Genomic DNA, 21,233 nt, shown 5'->3' with positions numbered 1-21,233 from the left:
CAGAGCCACTAGGGATCCCAGCTGCCCTGCTCCGGGCAGCCCTGGGGTCAGCTGCTTCTGTTTGATGGGTGGGGCAGCTGGGCCAACAGAGAAACCCGTTGTCTCTGCCCTCTGGGGCTCAATTATTGGCACTCCTACCAGTGTCCACCCCCAAGACACTCTCAGCTGTCAGCGGGGCTTGTCTTGTCTTCCCGAGGTGGGGGAGGGGGAGTGTGCAGATAAACAACTGTACTCTGAAGACTGGATCACCAGCCTGGTTCTACCGATAAGGACACTGAGGCTTAGGGAGCCTAAGTGACTACGTGGGGAGCGAGCGCTTGTCGCTCGTCAGAACTACCAAGGATGGGGCTGGGGAGTTTGCAAGGGGATGTTCCTCAAGTCAGAGAGGTCGTGGATCTTATTAAGTCAGAGATGTCAGGGCCAGAACACACGGCCCCCACGCTCCCATTTTACTCGTGGAAACAGAGACCCCAGAGCGCAGACGCTTGACCAAGGTCACACAGCTCTGCCAGGAAGCCTGGCATTTCTACCTCTTAGGATCTCCCAGCTTTCACACAGCGCAGAAAGGACGAGCGGCCTAAAGCGGGGCATAACGTGGCCCCTCCCCAGGGCCGGGGCCATGCTTTCCATTCCAACTCTGTGACGAGCTGCCCTCCCCCTAAGGGGCGTGGCTTATGGGCCAAGCGCGATCCCACTGGATATTTGTCCGCGGAAGGCGGAATTTCGCGCTTGATGGAAGTTGGGGGCGTGGCTGTTTCCCTCCCAAGAGCTCCGCGCGGGACTCCAGCCCTCTGTGACGCAGCGCGGGTGGGGGCGGGGCGGAGCCGAGCCTTCGGAGCACCGCCCCTAGCGGAGGCGGCCGAGGCCGGGGGCGTGTCCTGGGCGGGGCGGCTCCGGCGGCCCCGCCCCGCCCGGTTGAGGAGCAGTGGCCGCGCAGGGAGGGCCAGGTCCCGGGATGTGAGTGTGGCGGGGGTGGGGTCGCGGGGTGGGGCGCTGGGCCAAGCCCTGGGGGTTCCCAAGGGTTCCTCTGGGTGGGAGTACCAATGCGCAGGCGGCTGGGAGAGCCCGCCAAGTCGGGCCCAGGTATGGAGGGCTACCGCTCGGGCCGCGTGTGCTCAGGCAGGCCCCGCATGTAGGGCCAGCCCCGCGCCACTAATCTGCGGCCTCTGGAACCGGCGCCGGCCCGCGACGCGCGCGGGTCTGACGTCTGCCCTCTGGCTCCACTGGCTGTGCGGAGGCCCCCGCAGTGGCAGCAGGGTTTCTTTTCCCTGTGTCGCAGCGGCCGGGGAGGTGTGTGTGTGGGGGGGTGAGCTGCGCGGCGGGGCCGAAGTGACCCCCATTCCTAGCTCTGGGTTGGGCCGCAGCCAGCGGGAGCCGCGACCTGCTGTTTCTTGGAACTGCCACCACCAGCTCTCAGATATAGGGCGCTTTCTGTACTCGGTCGTTAGATGCGTTATCTCAAGCCTCCCTACAGCCATACATTTTACAGTTGAGGAAAGCGAGGCCTAAAGCCACACAGCTGTTGGCTGTTTTGTTATCATGTAGAGGTGAGGCTCTGAGGCCTTATAGCCAGACACACCTGGGTGCACCTCCGCTGCTCCACAGGCCCTGTGTGATCTTGGACACACCTGGTCCCCTCTCCCGCCTCTGCTGGGATGGTGGTGCCTATATACTACAGGGGCGGCTGCGAGGACTGGGCTGGAGAGTGCGCAAGCTCAGGGAGGAGCCCTATTATTATTGTTGCTGCTGTTGCTAAGTGGCCCTTTTTCTGCCGCTGAGGGAGCTGCGGGACTGGGTCAGGATTGTCTGTTCAATCAGAGCCTGCTGGTGCAGAAGGGGAGGCAGTTTCCCACACTGAGATTGTCCCTGTCTGTGTGTGTCTGTCCCTCTGCTCATGGAAGGCCACACACAACCCAGCTGTACCAGCATGTGCCGGAGACGCGCTGGCCCATTGTGTACTCACCGCGCTACAACATAACCTTCATGGGCCTGGAAAAGCTGCACCCCTTTGATGCAGGAAAATGGGGCAAAGTGATCAGCTTCCTCAAAGGTATGGAAGGCCCCACTTGCACCCTGCATCTGCTTCCTCCAGCCCACCTGCCACCCCCCCACCCCCCGCCATCTTTCCCAAACACCAGCTTCCAAGCCTCCCACCTGCAATGTCAGCCCTCAGGCTGCCTCCCACCTGTGCTGTCAGAAGGATGTTTCCAACACCAATTTCTAAGCAGGCTATGCCCCTGTATCACACCTGCACTGGCTCCCTATGGCTGGGGGCCTGAAGCCAGTCTCTGCCCCTGGAGGCCCAGTAGCGGGGGAGCTGTTTACTATGGGCCCCGGGAAGCTGCCATTTGGAGGAATGCATTGTCAGTAACCCACAGGCTCCTAGAGTCCAGGAGGTGGACCACCTTTGCTCTGACCCCACTGATTACAAGTGGAGAAAACTGGGGCCTAGGAAGGTTAGAAAACGTGCCCAAAGGCACACAGCTCTTAAGTGGGAGAATGGGGTCTGGAAATCAGAGCTCCAGACGCCTCCCCTTCACTCTTCAAACTGCGATTTGTAATCCAGGTGTCTGGTTAAGGTGGACAGTTCATGCGTCATAGTACTCTGGTGAAAAGACTATTCTAGCTCCCTGTATTGAGGTTTCTTTAACTGAAGGAGGTAGGAAATGTTACCTGAAGTGCTACCTGGCATAGGGTGAAGTATTGAGTATCTTTAAATCACACAATCCTTCTGATTACACCATGGGGAAAGTTTCACTTTGGAGCTTGTCCAACTTTAACACCTCAGTGCATCTCCCTTTTTAACCAGTCTAGAACAAACCCCAGAGTCTGCACCTTGTAGAAAATAGAATCAAACCAGAGATTAATAACACTTGTTTCTGTATTTCTATTTTTGGTCAACTTCTGTTTATGGCAAGCGGTAGTGATTTTCCATTTGTAATAGTGACCAGAGTCTTCAAAGAAAAATACTAAGCAGAAATGAGTACAGCAGCGTGCAGCCATGGCGAGAGCTGTGGCAGGGTGAGCGCAACCAGCCCGCCTCTCCCCGGGTATTCTCTGGCCTTCCTGAACGTGGTCCTTTGTGCTCTGCTGCCAGCCGGCCCAAATCACTCCCCCCATTGCCCCTTCTTGGGTTCCTGTGTCATGCAGTAGCTTAACCAAAGGTTTCCTTGTCCCCTCCCCCTCCTCTGAACTGACTGTCTTCCTGAGCTCCCTCCTTTCTCCTCTGAGGCTGTGGGTGGAAAGGAGGCAGGGCCACATGGGGAAGGTCTTTAGAGTGCCAAGGAAAGAGCTGGCTCTTTGCAGCCATGGAATGGTTGTGGGGAGGGGGAGATACCTACTATATGTGATGCTATTTGTTGAAAATGTATGGAGCTAGCTGGTTTCTACCAGGGTTGGTTTCTAAAGGTAACACAAGCAAACAGGTCCCCTACATTCTGACCTTGTCCTTTGATTTTGCTAGAGCCAGAGCATCATGCTCTTGTCGTTGCTATGCCTTTGAACACTTCCTCCTTTCTGCTTCAGTGTCTTTTTTGCCAAATGGAGCAAGTCTTGTCTGGTGTGTGTGTTTGGGGGGTGGGGGGGAGTGATGAAATAACCAAGAGTTTCCCAAACATCAGTTGTTTGCAGATCACTCTTGGGGACTCGCCATGGCCTCACACTGCCTGTTCTGTTATTGACTTCGTAGTTTTTATTGGCTCAGCCTTTTTTTTCTTTTTAGGGCCATACCCACGGCATATGGACGTTCCCAGGCTAGGGGTCGATTCTGAGCTGCAGCTGCTGGTCTACACCACAGCCACAGCAACACAGGATCTGAGAGCAGTCTGCGAGCTATACCACAGCTCACAGCAAGGCCAGATCCTTAACCCACTGAGCAAGACCAGGGATCGAACTCACATCCTCATGGATACTAGTCGGGTTCTTAACCCTCTGAGACATGATGGGAACTCCAGCCTTTGTTTTTAAAAACTTAAATAAACTTGTATTTAAAGGAAACATTATGTCATATCAATGGAAAAAGCCACTTTTATTTGCCATAAATAGAAGGTCATAGTAAAAAAATAAATGCAGTGAGAACAACAGCACATTTCAGCTCAAGCTCCTTCCTGTGCTGGCAGGCTGTAAAACTGCTGCTTTGGGGGCTTTGAAAAGGGGAGATGAGCAAAGGTCAGGCGGGAGTTAAAGAGACCCCCCCCCCCCCCAATAAAACTCCTGCGATGTCATCCCAAGGTGGAGAGAGAATTGACCAGAAGAGCTTTTCTGGCCTTGAGAGTCAACATGAGACCCATGTACCACCTGCCTCTGAACGTTGTCCTGTCACACCTGAGCTCACCCACAGCTGTCAGAGGCCTGGGAGATGCCGGGATTGCTATGCACAGTGTCCAATGCCCCCTGACCTGTTTTGCACTGGCCTGGGAGGTGGCCCGCTCTCAGGCTGCCCACCATCCCGCAGTGCCCACCTTCTCCTGGGGCAGGGCTGACAGAGGCCGTGGCTGCAGCCTGTGGGAGGGGCTGGGGCTGGAGACCAGTGGGTTTGCAAGGTGCCTGCTCTGTGGTTTCAGAGGAGAAGCTTCTCACAGACAGCATGCTGGTGGAGGCACGGGAGGCCTCGGATGAAGACTTGCTAGTGGTGCACACGAGGCGCTACCTCAACGAGCTGAAGGTACAGGGCCTGGGGCCTGCCAGCCCGGAGAAGGGGTTGGGAGAGGGGCAGCTAAGCCCAGCAATGCACAGCCTCCAGGGGCTCCATTCTTGTTCCTAGTGCAGGGAGGGTGGGTAGCAGGGTCCCCAGCAGGAGAGCTGTGCCCTGAACAGGCAGGTACCAGGGGTGGGGAGGCTGATCAGGGGTAGTGACTTGACATCCCTGGGAGTATGACAGTGAGGATGTCCACTTGGTGGAGATTGAATCTTTGTTGGGATTTCAGGCTTCTTCATTAGTGCCATTTAATCTGGGCTCAATGGACAGACCTCAAAGACCCCTGTTGGGATGGTACATGGGGGGTGCCCACTCCTTGTCCTCATCCAACTAAAGCTATTCCACTTTGGCCTGTTTTTACATTGGGCTGAAGTTTTAAGATCCTGTTTCAAGGGCTTCTACTGTTAAAGACTCGTTTGTAATTGTTGGGCTGAAAACTAGCTTTTATGTCCCAAGGCCCATCGGGGAATGTAAACAAGTGGTGTGGTGGATGGTGTACGGGGCGACCCGGAGCCCCTGCCCTTCCCAAGGGGTGGCTGCTGCTTAGCTCCCCCATGGGTCTGGCTTTCAGCAAGAAGCCAGAAATCTAGATTACGTAACAGTTCCTGATTTCTAGTGTAACACCTAATTTAAGGTTTTAAAATCCCACCTGCAGACCCAGAAAAGCCTGCCTGTGTTGTCTTTCTAGAGTAGCTACACAGCTCTGGTCAGTGTGGTTTGAGGGTGGGGCATTGAGTCAGGCCCTACGTGGATGCAGAGGGAGGCTGGGCCAGAGTGGCATCAGAACCGAGTGGGTGTTGGGTGCCACAGGCTCTCTGCCACTGAGACTGTGGAGCCCTGACACTTGACCGCTAGGCTTCCCAACAGGACTCTTCTTAGACTCAGAGCCAGAGTGGCTGCCAGAGGTCACCAGGCCCCTCCCATCTACAGGTGGAAAAGCCTAGGCCCAGAAACAGGCCACACCTGCTCAAGGTGGCCCAGGATGCCTGGCATGCCTGGGCAACCCCTGGCAGGCCATCCAGTCCACTGTTCTGGGATCCTGGTCATGGCTGCTGCCCTCGCTCCTCCCCCTCCCCTGGCCCAAGCTGTGAGAATTCTATATGCAGCTGGGACAGTGTGAGCTCATGAAAGATTACCAGGAAGAGGCTGAAACCTGGCTCCTGGGAGAGTGAGGTGTGCGAGGCCTTGGCAGGAAGCCCAGCTCTTGGCTGCCCTGGTTTGCCAGGGCCAGGACTTGCATGGTCACAGTCCACAGCCCACAGCCTAGGGGCTGGGCAGGAGGATGTGCCTGCCAGAGTCCAGAGGGTGAGGATGGGGTAGGGAGAGACTGGGATAGAGCAGGGGCTGGATGGGGTGAGTGTGCTGGGATATAGCTGGGGGTGGAGGGGTTGGGCCCCAGGGCTCCATCCATTTAAAGGGCCTTTCAGAGAATGGTGTGGGGCTGACTGCATGCCTGGTATTGGGCCACTGCCTTCAGTATTAACACGTAGAGTCCCAAGTAGAAAAGCGAGCTCAAGGACTGTAGGAGAATTCAGATGTGCCAACATAGTCAAGATGCTATAGTTGAACTACGTATTTGGTTTGGAGCTCCCTGGCGGCCAGAGCAAAAGGAGATTTCCATATGACCTACTTAAGTGAAGAAATATTCAGTCATTCCACATGTGTGTCTTGCATCCTGACTGTGTAGTAAGTACAAAGGAAGCAGCAAGTGTCCTTGCTCCCATGAATTTGCCTTTCATTGTAAAAGACTGAAAATGAAGTAGGCGCAAGCATTTCAGAGAATACCAAGGGCTAGGGAGGGAAAAAGAGAGGGAAACTGGGCAGAGGAATGGTCATGTGGCCTGAGTAGTTAGGGCAGACTTCACAGAGAAGGTGAGGTGTGAGCTGAGACCAAAGAGGGGTAGGTGATACTCCTGAGGGGTTTGAATGTAAGAATGTTGCATGCCTCAGGCTTGGAGGGGGACACAGGGGAGAGCCTTGCCTGAGTGGCCAGATTGAAGGGGATGAAACACAGAGACAGCCACGCTGTGGTCAGGGAGGCCGGCAGCACTGGGCTGAGGGTTCTGCAGACCCCAAGGGAGGAGTTTGGACTTTGTTCCAGGTGCCATGGGAGAGTGATATGGGGCCATGTGCCCCTGACGCTCTGGTGAGCCTCAGGCCCATTCCAGGTGTTGTCTGGCATCACTGGTTTAGCTTTGGACAGCCTGCCACACCCCACATTCACAGTGTTTATTTCCTCTTCTCTGCTGCAGGCACCCCAGGCAGCTGCTGCTCACTGTCCTGTGTGTGCTGTGAGACACCCACCCTCTGCCCTGCACCTCCACATTGGCCCCCACCTGTGTTCTGGGGCTCCTGCCTGCCCCTGCATCAGTGTGGCCTTTGATGCTTTGAAGGAGGTGCAGTGGCCTGGTGTCTGCCAGATGGTGTCCATCCAGGGAAACAAACGTTGTGGAACACCTGCTGTGTGCAAGGCACAGAGTCGGCCCCACCAAGGGTGGTGGTTGGGTTGGGCCAGCGCAGGGCTCCTGCCTTCTGCTGTCCCAGTGACAGTGCGCCAGGGGAGTAGGGGCACAATGGGGTGCAGACCTGACATCTGGGCCCTGCGCTGGGCAGTGCACAGGTACTTTTATGGAGCAGGTGTTTAGAACACAGGGCTCTGCTCGGTGCAGGGCTGGTGGCGGAACAGAAGAGACTGAATCCCTCCCCTGGCTGGTGTCTAGGTGGGGAGCCAGCCAGCTAACGTGTAACGAAGTGGCTCAGTGCCGGGAAAGTATGGCACGGACGTGGGTGAGGAGGCCCCCATTTGAAGGAGGGGGGCCAGGAAGGGGGTTCCTGCCATGTGACCGTGGACTGGGGGCCCTGAGGGAGTGGGTTCTGTGGGCATCCAGGGTGAGGGCATTCCAAGTGAAAGGTCAGCAAGTGCAAAGGCCCTGAGGCAGGAGGGTCTCCAGGAGCAGCAGGAAGCCTGTGGGATCCCAGAGGATGGGAGGGGGCTGGTAAGAGGTGCCTTCGGAAGATGATCCGGGGCTGGACCACAAAGGGCCTGTGACCACTGTGGCTTTGCTCTGAGGAAGTGGGAGCCTGGGAAAGTTTCAAGCAGGGGGTGGTGATCTGACTCAGGTTTTAGCAGGATTGCTTGGCAGCTCAATGGGAGTAGATGGGAGTAGGCTGTCAAGACAGAAGCAGGGAGCCAGGAGGAAGCAGGTGGTTGCAATGAACTCAGCCTGGGCCCTGGACAAGGCAGCCAGCAGCTGTGGCCTGGGGGGAAGGGGCAGGACTTAGGGCTTGTTATGAGGTTGGAACAACATAACAAGTGGGTGGGCCCTTAAGCCAAGGATGTCCTGTAAATTTTGACTGGAGCCCCAAGGAGTCTGGGCAGAACCTAGGCCTTGTGGCTGCCCTCAAGGTGGGGTGGGGGAGTGGGGTAGTGGGGATTGGGGATCGGGAGGGGTGTGGGATCTATGGGAGGAGACACAGCACGCCCACCTGGGACAAATATCAGAGGCCTGGTTGGGGGTGGGAATGGGATTGTCACCCCCTGAGGTCTCTGTGTCTCCCTTATCAGTTCTTCCCTCTCTCTCTTTTTTTTTTTTTGTTTTGTTGTTGTTGTGGTTGTTGTTGTTGTTGTTGTTGCTATTGCTATTTCTTGGGCCACTCCCGCAGCATATGGAGGTTCCCAGGCTAGGGGTCCAATCGGAGCTGTAGCCACCGGCCTACGCCAGAGCCACAGCAACAGCAACGCGGGATCCGAGCCGCGTCTGCAACCTACACCGCAGCTCACGGCAACGCCGGATCGTTAACCCACTGAGCCAGGGCAGGGACCAAACCCGCAACCTCATGGTTCCTAGTCGGATTCGTTAACCACTGCGCCACGACGGGAACTCCGCCTCTCTCTTTTTTTATTGTGGTAAAGTTCACATAACATAAAAGTAGCCATAAGAGTGTAAAATTCAGTGGCATTTAGTGCATTTAGTGATGAAGTGCGCCCATCACCTCTGTCCAGCTCCAAAACATCTCCGACTCTCCAAGGGGAAGCCCCAAGCCCACTGAGCTGTCATCCCCATTCCTCCCTCCCCGCCATGGTGACCAGTCTGTGCACTGTCTTTATAGATGTGTCTTTTCTGGGTGTTTCTGATCTGAGGCATCCTATGACATGTGACCTTTTGTGTCTGGCTTCTTGCACTGAGGACAGTGTTTCCAGGAATCACCCACCTTGTAGCAGGGGTCTGGGCCTCATTCCTTATTCTGACTGAGTAATGGTCTATCCTATGAAGGGACCACATGTGTTTGTCCCTTTATCAGTTGATGGACATTTGTGGTGTTTGTAGTTTGGGGCCTTTGTGCCTACTGTTGTTGTGAATATTTAAGTTCAAGTGTCTGTTTCCCTGTTTTCAATTATTTTGAATATATGTGTGTATACATAAATAAATATATATATATATATATATATATATATATATATTCCTATGGTAATTTTCTACAACTTTCTGAGAAACTGCAAATTGATTCCCATGGCAACTGCACATTTTACATTCCTGACAACTGAGCACGAGGGTTCCAGTGCCCCTATATCCTCACAATGCTTGTCGTGTTCTGTTTTGTCAACTGCTGCCAACTTAGTGCATGTGAAGTGGTATCTCCGAGCTAGTAATTTGCATTTCCCTGATGATTAATAACATTGAGCACCTTTTCCTGTGCTTCTTGGCCATTTCTGTATCTGCTTTGAAGATATATCTATTCAATTCGTTGGTCCATGTAAAGCATTGGGTTGTTTGTCATGTTGTTGAGTTGTAGTTCTTTATTCCGGATTTGTAGTATTTTATCCCATTCTGTGGGTTATGTTTTCACTCTCTTGATAGTGTGTCTGTGAGTGCACGAGATTTTTAAATTTTAGTTCAGTTCGATTCATGTATTCTTTTTTTCTTTTGTTGCTTATGTGCTTGTTATCATATCGGAGAATCCATTGCCAAATCCAAGGTCAAAAAGATTTGCCCTATGTTTTCTTCTGAGAGTTTTTATAGTTTTATAGTATATACTTAGGTCTTTGATCCATCTTAAGTTAGTTTTTGTCTATGGTGTGAGGTAAGGGTCCACGTTCATTTTCTTGCATGTGGAAATCCAGTTCCCTCAGCACCATTTGTTAAAGAGACTGTTCTCTGCACATTGACTAGTCTTTGGTGCCCTAGTAGAACATCATCTGGCCATAGATGTATGGATTAATTCTGGACTGTCAATTCTATTCAGTTGATCTTTATGTCTATCCTACAGCAATACCACTCTGTTTAGGTTACTGAAGCTTTGTGATATATTTTGAAATTGGGAATTGTGAGTCCTCCAACTTTGATCTTTTTTAAGATTGTTCTGGTTATTCAGGGTCCTTTAAGATTCCATATGGAATATAGGATCAGCTCCTCCATTCTGCAAAAATAGGCCAGTGACCCCTTGCTAGGGATTGTGTTGAATTTGTAGCTGAATTAGGAGAGTTTTGCCATCTTTACCATGTTAGGTCTTCCAACCCATGAATATGGGATGTCTTTCTACTTATTTAGATCTTTTTTATGTTCTTTCAGCAGTTTTGTATTTTTCAGCATACAAGTCTTACACCTGCTTGGTTAAATGTGTTCTTTTGATGTTGTAAATGAAATTGCTTTCTTAGTTTCCTTGTTGGGTATGGCTTCATTTTCTTTCATTTCCTGTCCCCTGCTGGCTTGCTCTCGGGGCTGGGGTAGGGTGGCGACTTAACGTTTTCCCTCAGGGGCTTGCTTGCTCACTTCTTCACAGAGAACACTGGTTCCAGGCCTCCTGTGCCAAGGTTTGTGCTGGATGGTGGGATTGCTATAAGGTGGAGCTGGCTGCCTTCCCTCTTTGGGTCTGCCGCCCCCAACACATGCACATGTGTACACACACGCATACACATGCCCCACACATACACGTGAATGATGTGGTCTCTGCATGTGGCTGGAAAAAGAACCTTCCATATTTAAACCAAGGTGTAGAAAAGACAAGTTTATTGAGGCGAGACACACTTAACAAAGTGGACCGACATCCTGATAATCAGGGAGAGCCGACTCTGGGGGCATGGTTGTATCTATTTTTATAGCCCAAAGACAAAGGAGTGTGAGGAGTGGTCTTGCCATACACCTTTTGACCTGCTGATTGGTTGGGGAAGAATGGGGTCTTCTGATACACTTACTGGTTGGTTGGGGAAGGATGGGGTCTTTGGATATACTTGCTGGTTGGTTGGGGGTCTATGTTGCCCCTATAAGGGCAGGGTAAGGAGTAGGCTACATACTTTTTCTAGTGGGGGGCAGGAAGGAGTAGGCCAGGTTGCTGGGGTGAGGAGGTCCTTAGGAACTTTGTAACAATTACACTGAGACAGGTGGCTGATAAGTGTCTGGCAATTCTTATCTCAGCCAAAGGATTTTTGAGTTTTATTTCCTTGGAGAAGCCTTGAAGTCCCCCAGTGAATGCAGGTGCAGATGCACACACTTGCACACATACATATGGGTCTTACAGCTGCCCGGCCTTGCTTTCCCAGCTCTAGTACCCCTGTGCTCTCCCCGGTCCCAGTGCCTCCATGTTATAGCCAGGAGGCCTACAGGCTCCTCTCCTTTCAAACTACTGAGCAGTCAGAGTCCCATGGGTTGCACTCACTGGCTGGTCCCCTGAGTGAGGGAGCAGGGCAGGCTCCCCCAGCCTTCAGCCTTGCCAGGCTGGGAGGGGTGCCACTCAGGTTGTTCAGTGGTGGTACGGGCAGCCTGGGTGCCCAGCACACATGGATCCTGACAAAATGTCTCCCCTGGTGGCCCCTCTGGGGACTGACATGGGTCCTGCCCTGCTCCAACCCCAAGTGCATGACACCGCCCCCACCTGAGGTACCTGCCTGCTGGGCCCCTCCCAGACAGTGCTCTTCCACTCCATCCTTCCCCCTCCCCCCCCATGGACCCCCTCCCTCAGTTGAATGTGCCCAGATCCCTCCAGTCATAAATCTCTGCCATTTCGTGTGCACAGGGCCACCTTCCCAGTTGTTGCACATGGGTGCCGGGCAGCCCCAGCGCCTCTCCTTCCGGAAACCTCTCTGCCTGGTCTTCTGTGCACCCCTGGACCCCCCCACCCCGCCACCCCTCCTGTCCCAGCCCTCAACCCCCACTCCGGTTCTGATTCTAGCCCTCAGCCTTGGATTCCCACTGGGCATCCCCCACTCCTCTGCCCACCAGTCTTCTGTGCATCCCCGTGCCTGCTGTGATCCTTCTCATCTCACCTCCCCTAGATTTCCTCTCTTCTTGCTGCCTCCAGGGGGCGCTGCTTTCATTGTTCCCCTAATTGGTTCTCCTGCTGCAGCACCAGCAGCTTGGGAAGCACCTCTGGTGGCCCCGCACTGCTCCAAGCGACCGGACCCTTGTGACAAACACAGCCCTGTCCCTACTGTGACAATTTTCCATGAAGGTGGACACACTTCCCTCCTAGCCATTACCTTCTTACCTTAACCCTTAGGTCTGCATAACTGCTGTGCACCTTCAGCCTCAGCTGGATGATACCACCTCTCAGAGCCTCTCCGCCCCTCCCCCACCGAAGCCATTCCCTTTCCCCCAAGGCTGTCACTTTACCACCACCACACTAGGCTGATAAGTGTCCCTGAAGACCAGACTGGCCCCCTCGCTGGCCTGGTGTGTTAGCAGGCTCTTAGTAAATATCCACCAAGTCTCCGGGCCCCTCCAGGGCTCTGCCCAGGGTCAGACGAGGGCAGGGGCCTGGACCTTGCATGCTGCCAGCCAGGCAGGAGAGGGTCCACACAGGGGTGCAGGGACGCTTGCCCAGGGCCCTGGAGGTAGTAGGGAAGGTTGTGTTCTGATCTTGGTGCAGATACCTTTTAGGTACCCCAGAACCTTTTACCTCAGCAGCCAGAGATGAGGGTGTCCAGCCCCCTTGAAGGGACATCTGGTTCCCAATGGATGAAGAGGCCATGCTGTGCTGGGGCAGCAGGAGCCCTGAGTGTCCAGTCCTGGGTTTGTCAGTGACTCACTGTGACCTTGGCCTCTCCCAAGGTCCCCAGGGCCCCTTCTGTACAGTGGGTGGGCTGGGCAGGTTCTGGGTGGGTTCTGCGGTGACCCGCAGTCCTCTATAGCTCTTGTTCTGGCCACAAGAGGGCAGCCGAGGGCCTTGGAGCTGCAGGACCTTGATGTGGGGGTTAGCTTCGGGGAAAGTGCGGGGTCAGCATGAGCACCTCTGTACTAAGCCCAGAGCTCAGCCACTTCTAGCTTGCTTGGAGCACCTCAGGCACCCTGAAGCTGGCCCAGAGAGAATCTGCTTCCCACCTGCTGACTATGGGCTCGCAGGGCAGAGGGAGGCCGACAGCCTGCATCTCTTTCCACAGTGGTCCTTTGCTGTGGCAACCATCACGGAAATCCCCCCTGTCATCTTCCTGCCCAACTTCCTGGTGCAAAGGAAGGTGCTGAAGCCCCTCAGGACCCAGACAGGAGGAACCATAATGGTAGGTGGGGAGCTGGCGGAGGGGGCAGTGGCTGGGATGGGACCCCCAACCCGGACTCCTTCCCACCCCGGGCCTTTGCCCACCCCGGCTCTCCATGGAATGCCCTCATCCCACTGAGTGACGGAGGAGAATCCTAAACAGGCCCCAAAGCGGCAACAAGAACTCTTTCTTCCAGAGCTGCTCCCATCTGGAATGCTAGAATTCACTCTTCCTCCCCCAAGACCACCCATTATCACTGTATTTGCTGGTGCGAAGATGTATCCTCACCCCCCAGAGAGCATGTCCTGAAACTGTGGCTCCGCAGATGGAGGAAAACCCCTGTGACCTCAGTGGTGGATGGCATCCCTCACCTTCACCCCCCGTCGTGGGTGTGACAGCCACGAACACTGGTGGCAAAATTGGGTTTCATCTCCTGTGTGTAATTTTCTCTAAAATGGTTGCCTACAGAATATCAGTATCAAATCTACAGTATTTCCATGAGCAAAGAATTTGTCTATTTTCCCTTTGAAAAACCACAGCAGAATCCTTGTCAGTTCACGTGCAGTCCTGAGGACTGAACTTTTCTTTCCTCTGGTTCCCTCACAGAATTGCAGAGGGGCTCAGGCAACCTGGAGTTTGCTGGGAGTGGGTGCTTCCTATACCCACCTCTCAGCTCCCCCCACCTTGGAGCGGGCTGCAAACCGTGTTTGTGGGGTGAGTGAGTCAGTGAATGAGTGAGTGAAGGAGTCAGCTGCCCACACCTCTCACTCTGTGCTTGTTTCCGAAGGCAGGGAAGCTGGCAGTGGAGCGAGGCTGGGCCATCAATGTAGGTGAGTGCAGGGACCTGGCCTGGGTCCGGGGTCATCAGCCGTGGTGCCTCCAGAGCCACCCTGAGGCTTCTTATTGATGGACTGGCAGCAGGGTTGAGATGCCTGGTGCCCAGGAGGGACCCCTAGTACCTTCATCTGATGTGGGAGCCCAGCCCTAGCTTTGCTCACTTCCAGTGACAGGGAGCTCACTCCTTTCCAGAGAGCCTGTGCCAGCCCCTGGGCAGCCCTGTGTGGGGCTCTTTCTGCTGAGGTTCAGATGCTCCCCTAAAAGACTCCATCAGGCTCCCGGGGTCAAGCCTGAATAGGGCTTAACCACCTCACAGTGGGAGGAGAGACCCAGGGCCAATGCCACCTTGTCTTGGGTCCTGAGAGCCTACACTCCCTGGTCCCCTGGACTCTGCAAGACTGGCTTGTGGGAGGGCTGCACACCTGGCCTTCCTTGTCCCTGCCGTTGTCTGGCATGGAGGCTCAACCCTTTGCAGTTGGCAAAGCCCTTTTCCATCCAGCCTCCTGTTTGAGCTGGGCACTGTTGTCATCAGTCACATTATATCGATGAGGAAATGGACCTAGAGAGAGGCCTGGGGGCTGGCTCAGTGCCCCAGAGCAGGGACCCCACCTTTGGCTGTGGGCTCTGAGAGGCTAGGTTCCCATGTGAGGTCAGGCTAACCCTGAGGTTCTAATATTCTGCTGAACAAGTAGATAGGTGACACCTGACTGTGTGTGACAGCAGGGCTCCCTGGAGGCTTGGGAAGCCGTCCCCATGGGAGATGTTATGGCCTCTGAATGGTTAAGAGCCCAGGACCTGACCCAGCCTGGGTCTTGTTTCTGCCGTTAGCTAGCTGTGTGACCCTGGGTGAGTTGCTGACCCTCTCTGTGCCTCAGTTTCCTCATCTCTAAAATGGAAATGATGATAATAGTGCCCCCTCCTGGGAGGCTTCAGCGAGGAGCTTGTTGCCCTGATGGAAGTTGATTGTTGGCTGCTATGTCTCATTGTGCTCTAGCAGTGGCCTCCTGGGTTGTGGAAGAGCCAGGCCCCTTGTACCTGTGGCCTGGTTCACACTGCTGGGAGGGGCAGTAGTTGCGTTCAGTTTCAGAGGCTCCTGCAGCTCAGGAGGATGGGGCTCTGAGGACACTCAGGCTGTGCTCTCGGGGTTGGGGAAAGAAGAGGCTGAACCCTGGACTCCAGGGCCTTCCCCATTGCCATGGGTGGCCATGACCAGCAGAGGAGTTCCTTCCTGACCATCTCCTTCGACAGCCCACAGAATGGCTGGTCCCAAGGGCACCAGGTCCTCCATGGCCCCCCTCCCCTTTCCTGGTATGGGGAGTCGCGTGGGGCAGACTCCAGCTTTCTGCCTCAGGAAGGATGCACTCCTATCCTGAGGGCTGTGACAGGCACTGGGAGTGATGTGTCAGGACATCTTGAGAGGTTTCTGGCTGTGGGGAGAGGCGACTGTGATGGTAAATCCGCCTCCTGACCCTGGGATGGGGACATGCCCAGGTGGTCAAGTGCACTTCGCCAACCTGGAGTCAGGGCCTTTGGGAACCAGGTGGGGAGGGGACGCTAGAGGAGAGAGGGAGGGAGTGCCTGGTCCCAGCCCTTGAGCCTGGCACTGCCCACATGTGTCTTTCCTGGCAGGTGGCGGCTTCCACCATTGCTCCAGTGACCGGGGTGGGGGCTTCTGCGCCTACGCGGACATCACGCTTGCCATCAAGGTGTGCCCCGGAACCTCCCTGGAACCCCCAGTTTGGTGGTCTCACCCCATGTGATAGAGAAGGTTGCTGAGGCTCAGGAGGGGAGGGAGCCTCTCCCAGTCCCTCAGTGGGGCTGGGACCCAAGCCCAAGTCGGACACTCTTTGCTGTGTCGCCTGTGACGAGTGGCAGGGGGGTGAGGGGAGCAGCTGATGTGCCAGCAAGAAATTATGAGACGGCAGGGCTCCAGAAGAGTGAGAAGGAGGTAACAATTGTGAGCGTGGTGAGCGCAGCCTGCATTCCCTATGGCCCTGCCAGCCTCCAGTCCCCATGAATTACAGAAGGATGGGAGCTCAGAGTGGTGAGGTCCTAGCCGGAAGGACAGACCCTCCATGTCTTTCCTAACCCAGCACCTGTGCCTGGCCTGGAGCTGGCAGTCAGAGTAGGCACATGTGATTCCTGTCTTCACGGGGCATAGAGACCTGGGAGGGGGTGGTGCAGGTTAGCAGACTGGCCATTAGGAGAGGAGATGGGAAGGGACCTTCCAGAGGGGTGGGGTAGGGGAAGGAGGGCTTCCTGGAGGAGGGGGCTCTGGGCTGGGCCTTGTAGGAAGCAGAGCTTACAAAATGAAGTCCCAGGCACTGTCTTGAAGGGAGGCTCCCTGTTCTGTGTCCCACGTTTCCCTGGTTATCCTGGGCTGTCCCTGTGGGCCAGCTGAAGGCTCCCACGTACTTCCTGAGCTCTGGCCCCTGGGGGCACAGCACGCACCCCCTCCTCCAGGGAGCCTTACCTGAACACGCACACAGGCTTCTCTGGAGCCACATGGCTCTCCTGGGCATGTGCTGGCTCTGCCTGGGGACCTCCCACAAGCCTCCAGTGTAGGTGTCCCCCCACCTCCACTCCCTGGGAGCCCCCGAGGGGCTGCATCCTCTGGCCTGTGTGGTCCTCACCTCTGCCCTTTCCTCCCGGGCAGTTTCTGTTTGAGCGAGTGGAAGGTATCTCCAGAGCCACCATCATCGATCTCGATGCCCACCAGGTGAGTGCCCTGTGGTGGCTGGGGTGCCGTGCCCCACCCCATTGCTCCCCCCTGCTCCACAGTTGATACAACCCCAGGAGCATCCCTGAGCCCCAAACCGGGCCTCTGTTGCCCCCACTTGGGCATGTGGGAGCGTTTCCTGGGGTGTGGTTGGGGGTCTTGGCCTTGCCCCAGGCACCTGCCTGTGAGTGGCTTCCGTGTGCTCCCCTCAGGGCAATGGACACGAGCGGGACTTCATGGGTGACAAGCGCGTGTACATCATGGATGTCTACAACCGCCACATCTACCCTGGGGACCGCTTTGCCAAGCGTAAGCTACCCCCGTCCTCGGCCTCAGGTGTACCCTTGCTTGCGTGGGGCTGTCTCCTGGGTATTTCCTACATGCTGGGCCCTGCAGAAGCCTCTTCATTTATTTTTATCCTCAGCATCTCTGTGAGGTGGAGACTGTCCCCATTTTACAGATGAGGAAACTGAGACCTAAAGAGGTCACTTGACCCCCCCCCCCCACCAAGACCACATAAACCTACCCAAAACACACACGCTTTAGACCTTATATTGGGGTAACAACTGGGGAAATAAAATAGACTCTCCTAGGAATGCAGCTCTCTGGTGGAAAACAGGGAAGGACAAAAAAGAAACAAGAAGGGAAAATATATAAATAGAAAATACAAAATAAGATGGCAGAGAACAGTTCAAATATAATAATTATAAAAAAATAAATGCAGGTGGCTTAAACTCATTTATGAAAAGGCAGAGACTCTCAGATGAGCCTCGAAAACACAGGGACCTGCCTACCTTGTGGGGAGGGGATATTTGTGCGGGAAGTGCCAGTGGGTCTGCCGGGGGTAACTCAGCCACTCTATGGCCCCAGGGAGCCATTTCTGAGCTGAATCTGTAATGTGCTGGATTGGACCTGAGGGCAGACAGATGTGTCCAGGTGTCCACGTGAAGGCTCATGGAGGCAGCAATCAGACACCAGCTGTGGGTCCCTGAATCCCCAGGGGGGTGTTTTATCTGTGAGCCCCTTCCTTCCTTCGGGTCCCCTCTGCAGCTCTTGTGCTCTCTGTAGCTCAGGTTGGGGTGAATGAGAGGTGGAGCAGTGCTGGAGTCGGGGGTGGGGAGGGGTTCCAGTCCTTGGGCCCCTATGGGAGCCAGGCAGCCCTTGCCTCCCGAGCCTCAGTTTCCCTTCTCTGCCTGTGGGGGCTGCCCCCGTGTCCTCGCAGAGGCCATCAGGCGCAAGGTGGAGCTGGAGTGGGCCACAGAAGATGATGAGTACCTGACGAAGGTGGAGAGGAACCTGGAGAAGGCGCTTCAGGAGCATCGGCCCGACGTGGTGGTGTACAACGCAGGCACCGATGTCTTGGAGGGAGACCGCCTCGGGGGGCTATCCATCAGCCCTCAGGTGCGTCCTGACCCTGGGGCTGCCAAGGGTCCAGGGACTCAGCAGAGCAGTGAAGGCAGCAGCACTGGTGCTCCTCCTGGTGCCAGGAGGGGGTGAGCAGGAACAGCAGCAGTCTGGAGCGGGGTTAGACCTGCAGCAGGACTTCCCAATACAGGGCGGACCCGGGCGTGCCTGAGCCAGCTTCCCCCACCCCCCACAGGGCATCGTGAAGCGGGATGAGCTGGTGTTCCGGATGGTCCGAAGCCTCCAGGTGCCCATCCTCATGGTGACCTCGGGTGGGTACCAGAAGCGTACGGCCCGCATCATTGCTGACTCCATCCTTAACTTATATGGCCTGGGCCTCATCGGGCCCGAGTCGGCCAGCGTCTCAGCACAGAACTCAGACTCGCCTCTGCTGCCCCCCGAGGTGCCCTGACCACACTGCCCTCTGAGCGGCTCCCTGCCTGCCGCCCACCTGCCCACTGTCCCCATCAGTGCTTCTTCTTTCCAACCGAGGGGTGGGGGCCTCACACAGCTCCACTCTCCCCACTGGGTGTTGGGGGTCTCCAGACCCCTCTGGGAGGGGGCAGACGGCAGGGCCCACGTCCCAGCAGGACCCCCACGGTCACGGCCAGGGCCAGATCAGGCCCCATGGAGGTACAGTTCTCTCAGGAGAACAGAGGGCAGGAGAGGCTCCCGGGCACAGGGAGGCCCCCAGGGTGGGGGGTTCTGGTTTCCAAAACCAGACCAAAGAGGCTTCAGTCTCTAGCATGGCAGGGGCTTCCTCCCCTCTCCTCACCCCAGGTGTGGGGGGCCCAGGGCGGGGCTGGGGCCAGGCCTCCAGGGGTCCTGGGTTGCCAGCCAGCAGGCAGGAGCCCTGGTCTTGGCTGCGAGGGGGTAGGAAAGGAGTGCTGGTGGGTTTTCCCATCTGACCATCTCTTTCAGTAAAGCACAGGCTGGACCTGCTTCCCCAGAGCCTGTCCTGGTGATGAGGGGAGGGGAGGCCTGAGGAGCCCAAGGCCCTCGCTGCCTTGCTGGGCCCAACCAGGGAGAGCGGGTTTTGGGGGAGGAATGCTTGGCTCAGGGACAGGCCTCAGCTCTGAGGCTTGAGGGGGCGGATGGGAGATGGGGAAGGGGCAGGTGGCAGCACCTGAGGCCCAGGTGGGGACAGAGACGCTGGTGAGGCCTGCTGGCATTGCTGGAGGGAGCAGAGGGTCTCCATCTTGGCCTGAGTCTGTGAGGAAGGGCCTGGGGCGGGGCCCTGGGTGGGGCTGCAGCCTCGACCCGCCTCACCCAAAATGCCAGGCCCTGGTTGTGCCTCCAGGACCCCAGGTGGGCCCTGACCTATTCTCAGTTTTACTCTGAAGCAGATGCTCAGCGCCCCCTCCCCTGGAAGCTGGGTTAGGGGGAGTGTCCACCGCTCCATTGTCTGGGGTGTTCTTAGTGCTCAGAGACGGTGGGGAGGGAAGGCTGCCTCTGTACAAGCCCCCCATGGGACTCACGCTCTTGCCCCTGGGGGTTTCCTGAATTCTTCTGCTTTCTCCCCACACCCCCTCGCTGCCCCCTCTGACTGGGGGGGGGGGATTGGGAAGGGTTCCAAGATCACCTGTGAAAAGCGCTGACCACCTGGACTAGACCTGGGGCACTAATCCTGGTACAGATACCTCCCCGCTGCCGCGCCACCCGTCCTGTCCTCGGTCTCTGCATCTGACTCCAGGCACCTCACACCCCTTGATCTCCAACCCGGGCCTGAGACCTCAGGGGCAGGTGGTGGATGGGCTTGTCCCCATGGGGCCTCTTCCAGAGAACCATAAAGGCTCATCCTGACCTGGCCTGGCTGCTGTGTGTTTTTGAAACCAGGAATCCGGACATCCTAAGAGTCAGAGCAGATAGAGATGGAACATTCGTGTGGCATGAGGCCTGGCATGGGGTGGCCGAGTCCTGTGAGGAAGGTCGTTATTCCCATTTTACAGATGAGGCAACTGGGGCTCTGAGGAATTTGCCCTAGGCCACACCTCTAGTGACCTTGGTAAAGCCAGGGTTGACCCCAGCTCTGCCAGACTCCAAAGTATGTGTTCCTGGCTGACTCGGATATGGGTGAAGGGGGGATCTCGGTCAGGTGGGAATGGGAGGACAGGCAGGGCTGGGCTATGACTGTGGCTCCACACAGAGTAGGATGCAGCTGGGGGTCCTGGCAGGGCAGCAGGTATAGAGGGGGATGCCTTCCAGTCCTGGGCTGGGGGCACATGTGGGGATGGGCTGGCTGGGGCCAGAAGGGTCCAGGCCGGTTGAGGGCAGGACCTGGCCCTCAGCCTGGCAGAGTGACCAGGGTACCGCCATGTTCATGGCACAGCCTGGGTGGGGAGTGGGCAGCCCCTCGAAGGTCAGTGCCAGGGAGAAGGGTATCAGGTGAAGATGTCAGGGTGGTGGGCAGGGTCCAGGTGGACCCTGTGCTGGGTGTGTGGAAGACAAAGGCCAACAAGGCCGTGTAACCTCTGTTCTCCATATGGGGACATGGGGTACAAGGTGAGTGGTTACTCCATCGGCTTGCAGGTGGAGGAGCAGGATTCCAAACCAGGTCTTGGCTCTGGAATCCACGACTTTCCTCCTCTGTGAGATGGGCCTTTAAGGAGACTGTCCTCACCTGCAGGGCAGGCCCGGGAATAAACCCCTAGGATGCCGTGTGGCCTTGGGTGAGTGCCCAGGGGATGCTAGTGACAGCAGTGATGCTCCTGTAGGGCAGGAAGAAGGGTCGGTTCCAGTGAAGTGTTGAAGTGTACAGGATGTGGTCGCCTGGAGGTGAGGCTTAGCTCAGGGCCTCCTTCCTTAGCCATCCTAGTGGATCACAGTCTCGAGCCTGGGAGGTGGAGAAGCTGTGTCAGGGGTGACACTTGTGGCAGGTCAGAGCCTGGCCCCAAGCGTGTGCTGCGTGAAGGCAGCTGTGACTCCTTCCCCAAGACTTGAGCATGGCGCTTGCTGGAGGGCCCGCCAAGGCCAGGATAAGGGGTCCTCTCCCCAAGTCCCAGCTCTGTTCTCTGCCAGGGGCCAGGGAAGGCTCTCAGCAGCACTGGTGCCGGTGCCCAGCTGTAACTCAGCCCCCCTGCAGGGACCACACCTGAGGCCTTTGGGGG

At 56.2% G+C, this 21,233-nt stretch overlaps 1 protein-coding gene across 3 annotated transcripts; it reads left to right on the top strand.

Annotated features, from left to right (window-relative positions):
• Positions 1-875: 875 nt before the first annotated feature.
• HDAC11 (histone deacetylase 11) lies at positions 876-19,929 on the top strand. 3 transcript variants are annotated; one of them, XM_047781916.1, is made up of 11 exons: positions 876-957; positions 1,902-2,050; positions 4,563-4,663; positions 13,071-13,187; positions 13,773-13,880; positions 13,954-13,996; positions 15,633-15,709; positions 16,660-16,722; positions 16,935-17,031; positions 17,945-18,123; positions 18,323-19,929. In XM_047781916.1, coding segments are annotated over exons 1-11 (1,152 nt in total). In that variant the 5' UTR covers positions 876-955; the 3' UTR covers positions 18,539-19,929. The 3 variants fall into 3 exon arrangements, with proteins under 3 accessions (XP_047637872.1, XP_047637880.1, XP_047637887.1); XM_047781924.1 differs by lacking the exon at positions 13,773-13,880; XM_047781931.1 differs by lacking the exons at positions 13,773-13,880; positions 13,954-13,996; positions 15,633-15,709.
• Positions 19,930-21,233: the final 1,304 nt, after the last annotated feature.

This window comes from Phacochoerus africanus, chromosome 1, assembly GCF_016906955.1.
Source record: "Phacochoerus africanus isolate WHEZ1 chromosome 1, ROS_Pafr_v1, whole genome shotgun sequence".
Lineage (NCBI taxonomy): Eukaryota > Metazoa > Chordata > Mammalia > Artiodactyla > Suidae > Phacochoerus > Phacochoerus africanus.
Note: the sequence above shows the minus strand (reverse complement) of the source record. Positions and strands in the feature narration are given on the sequence as shown.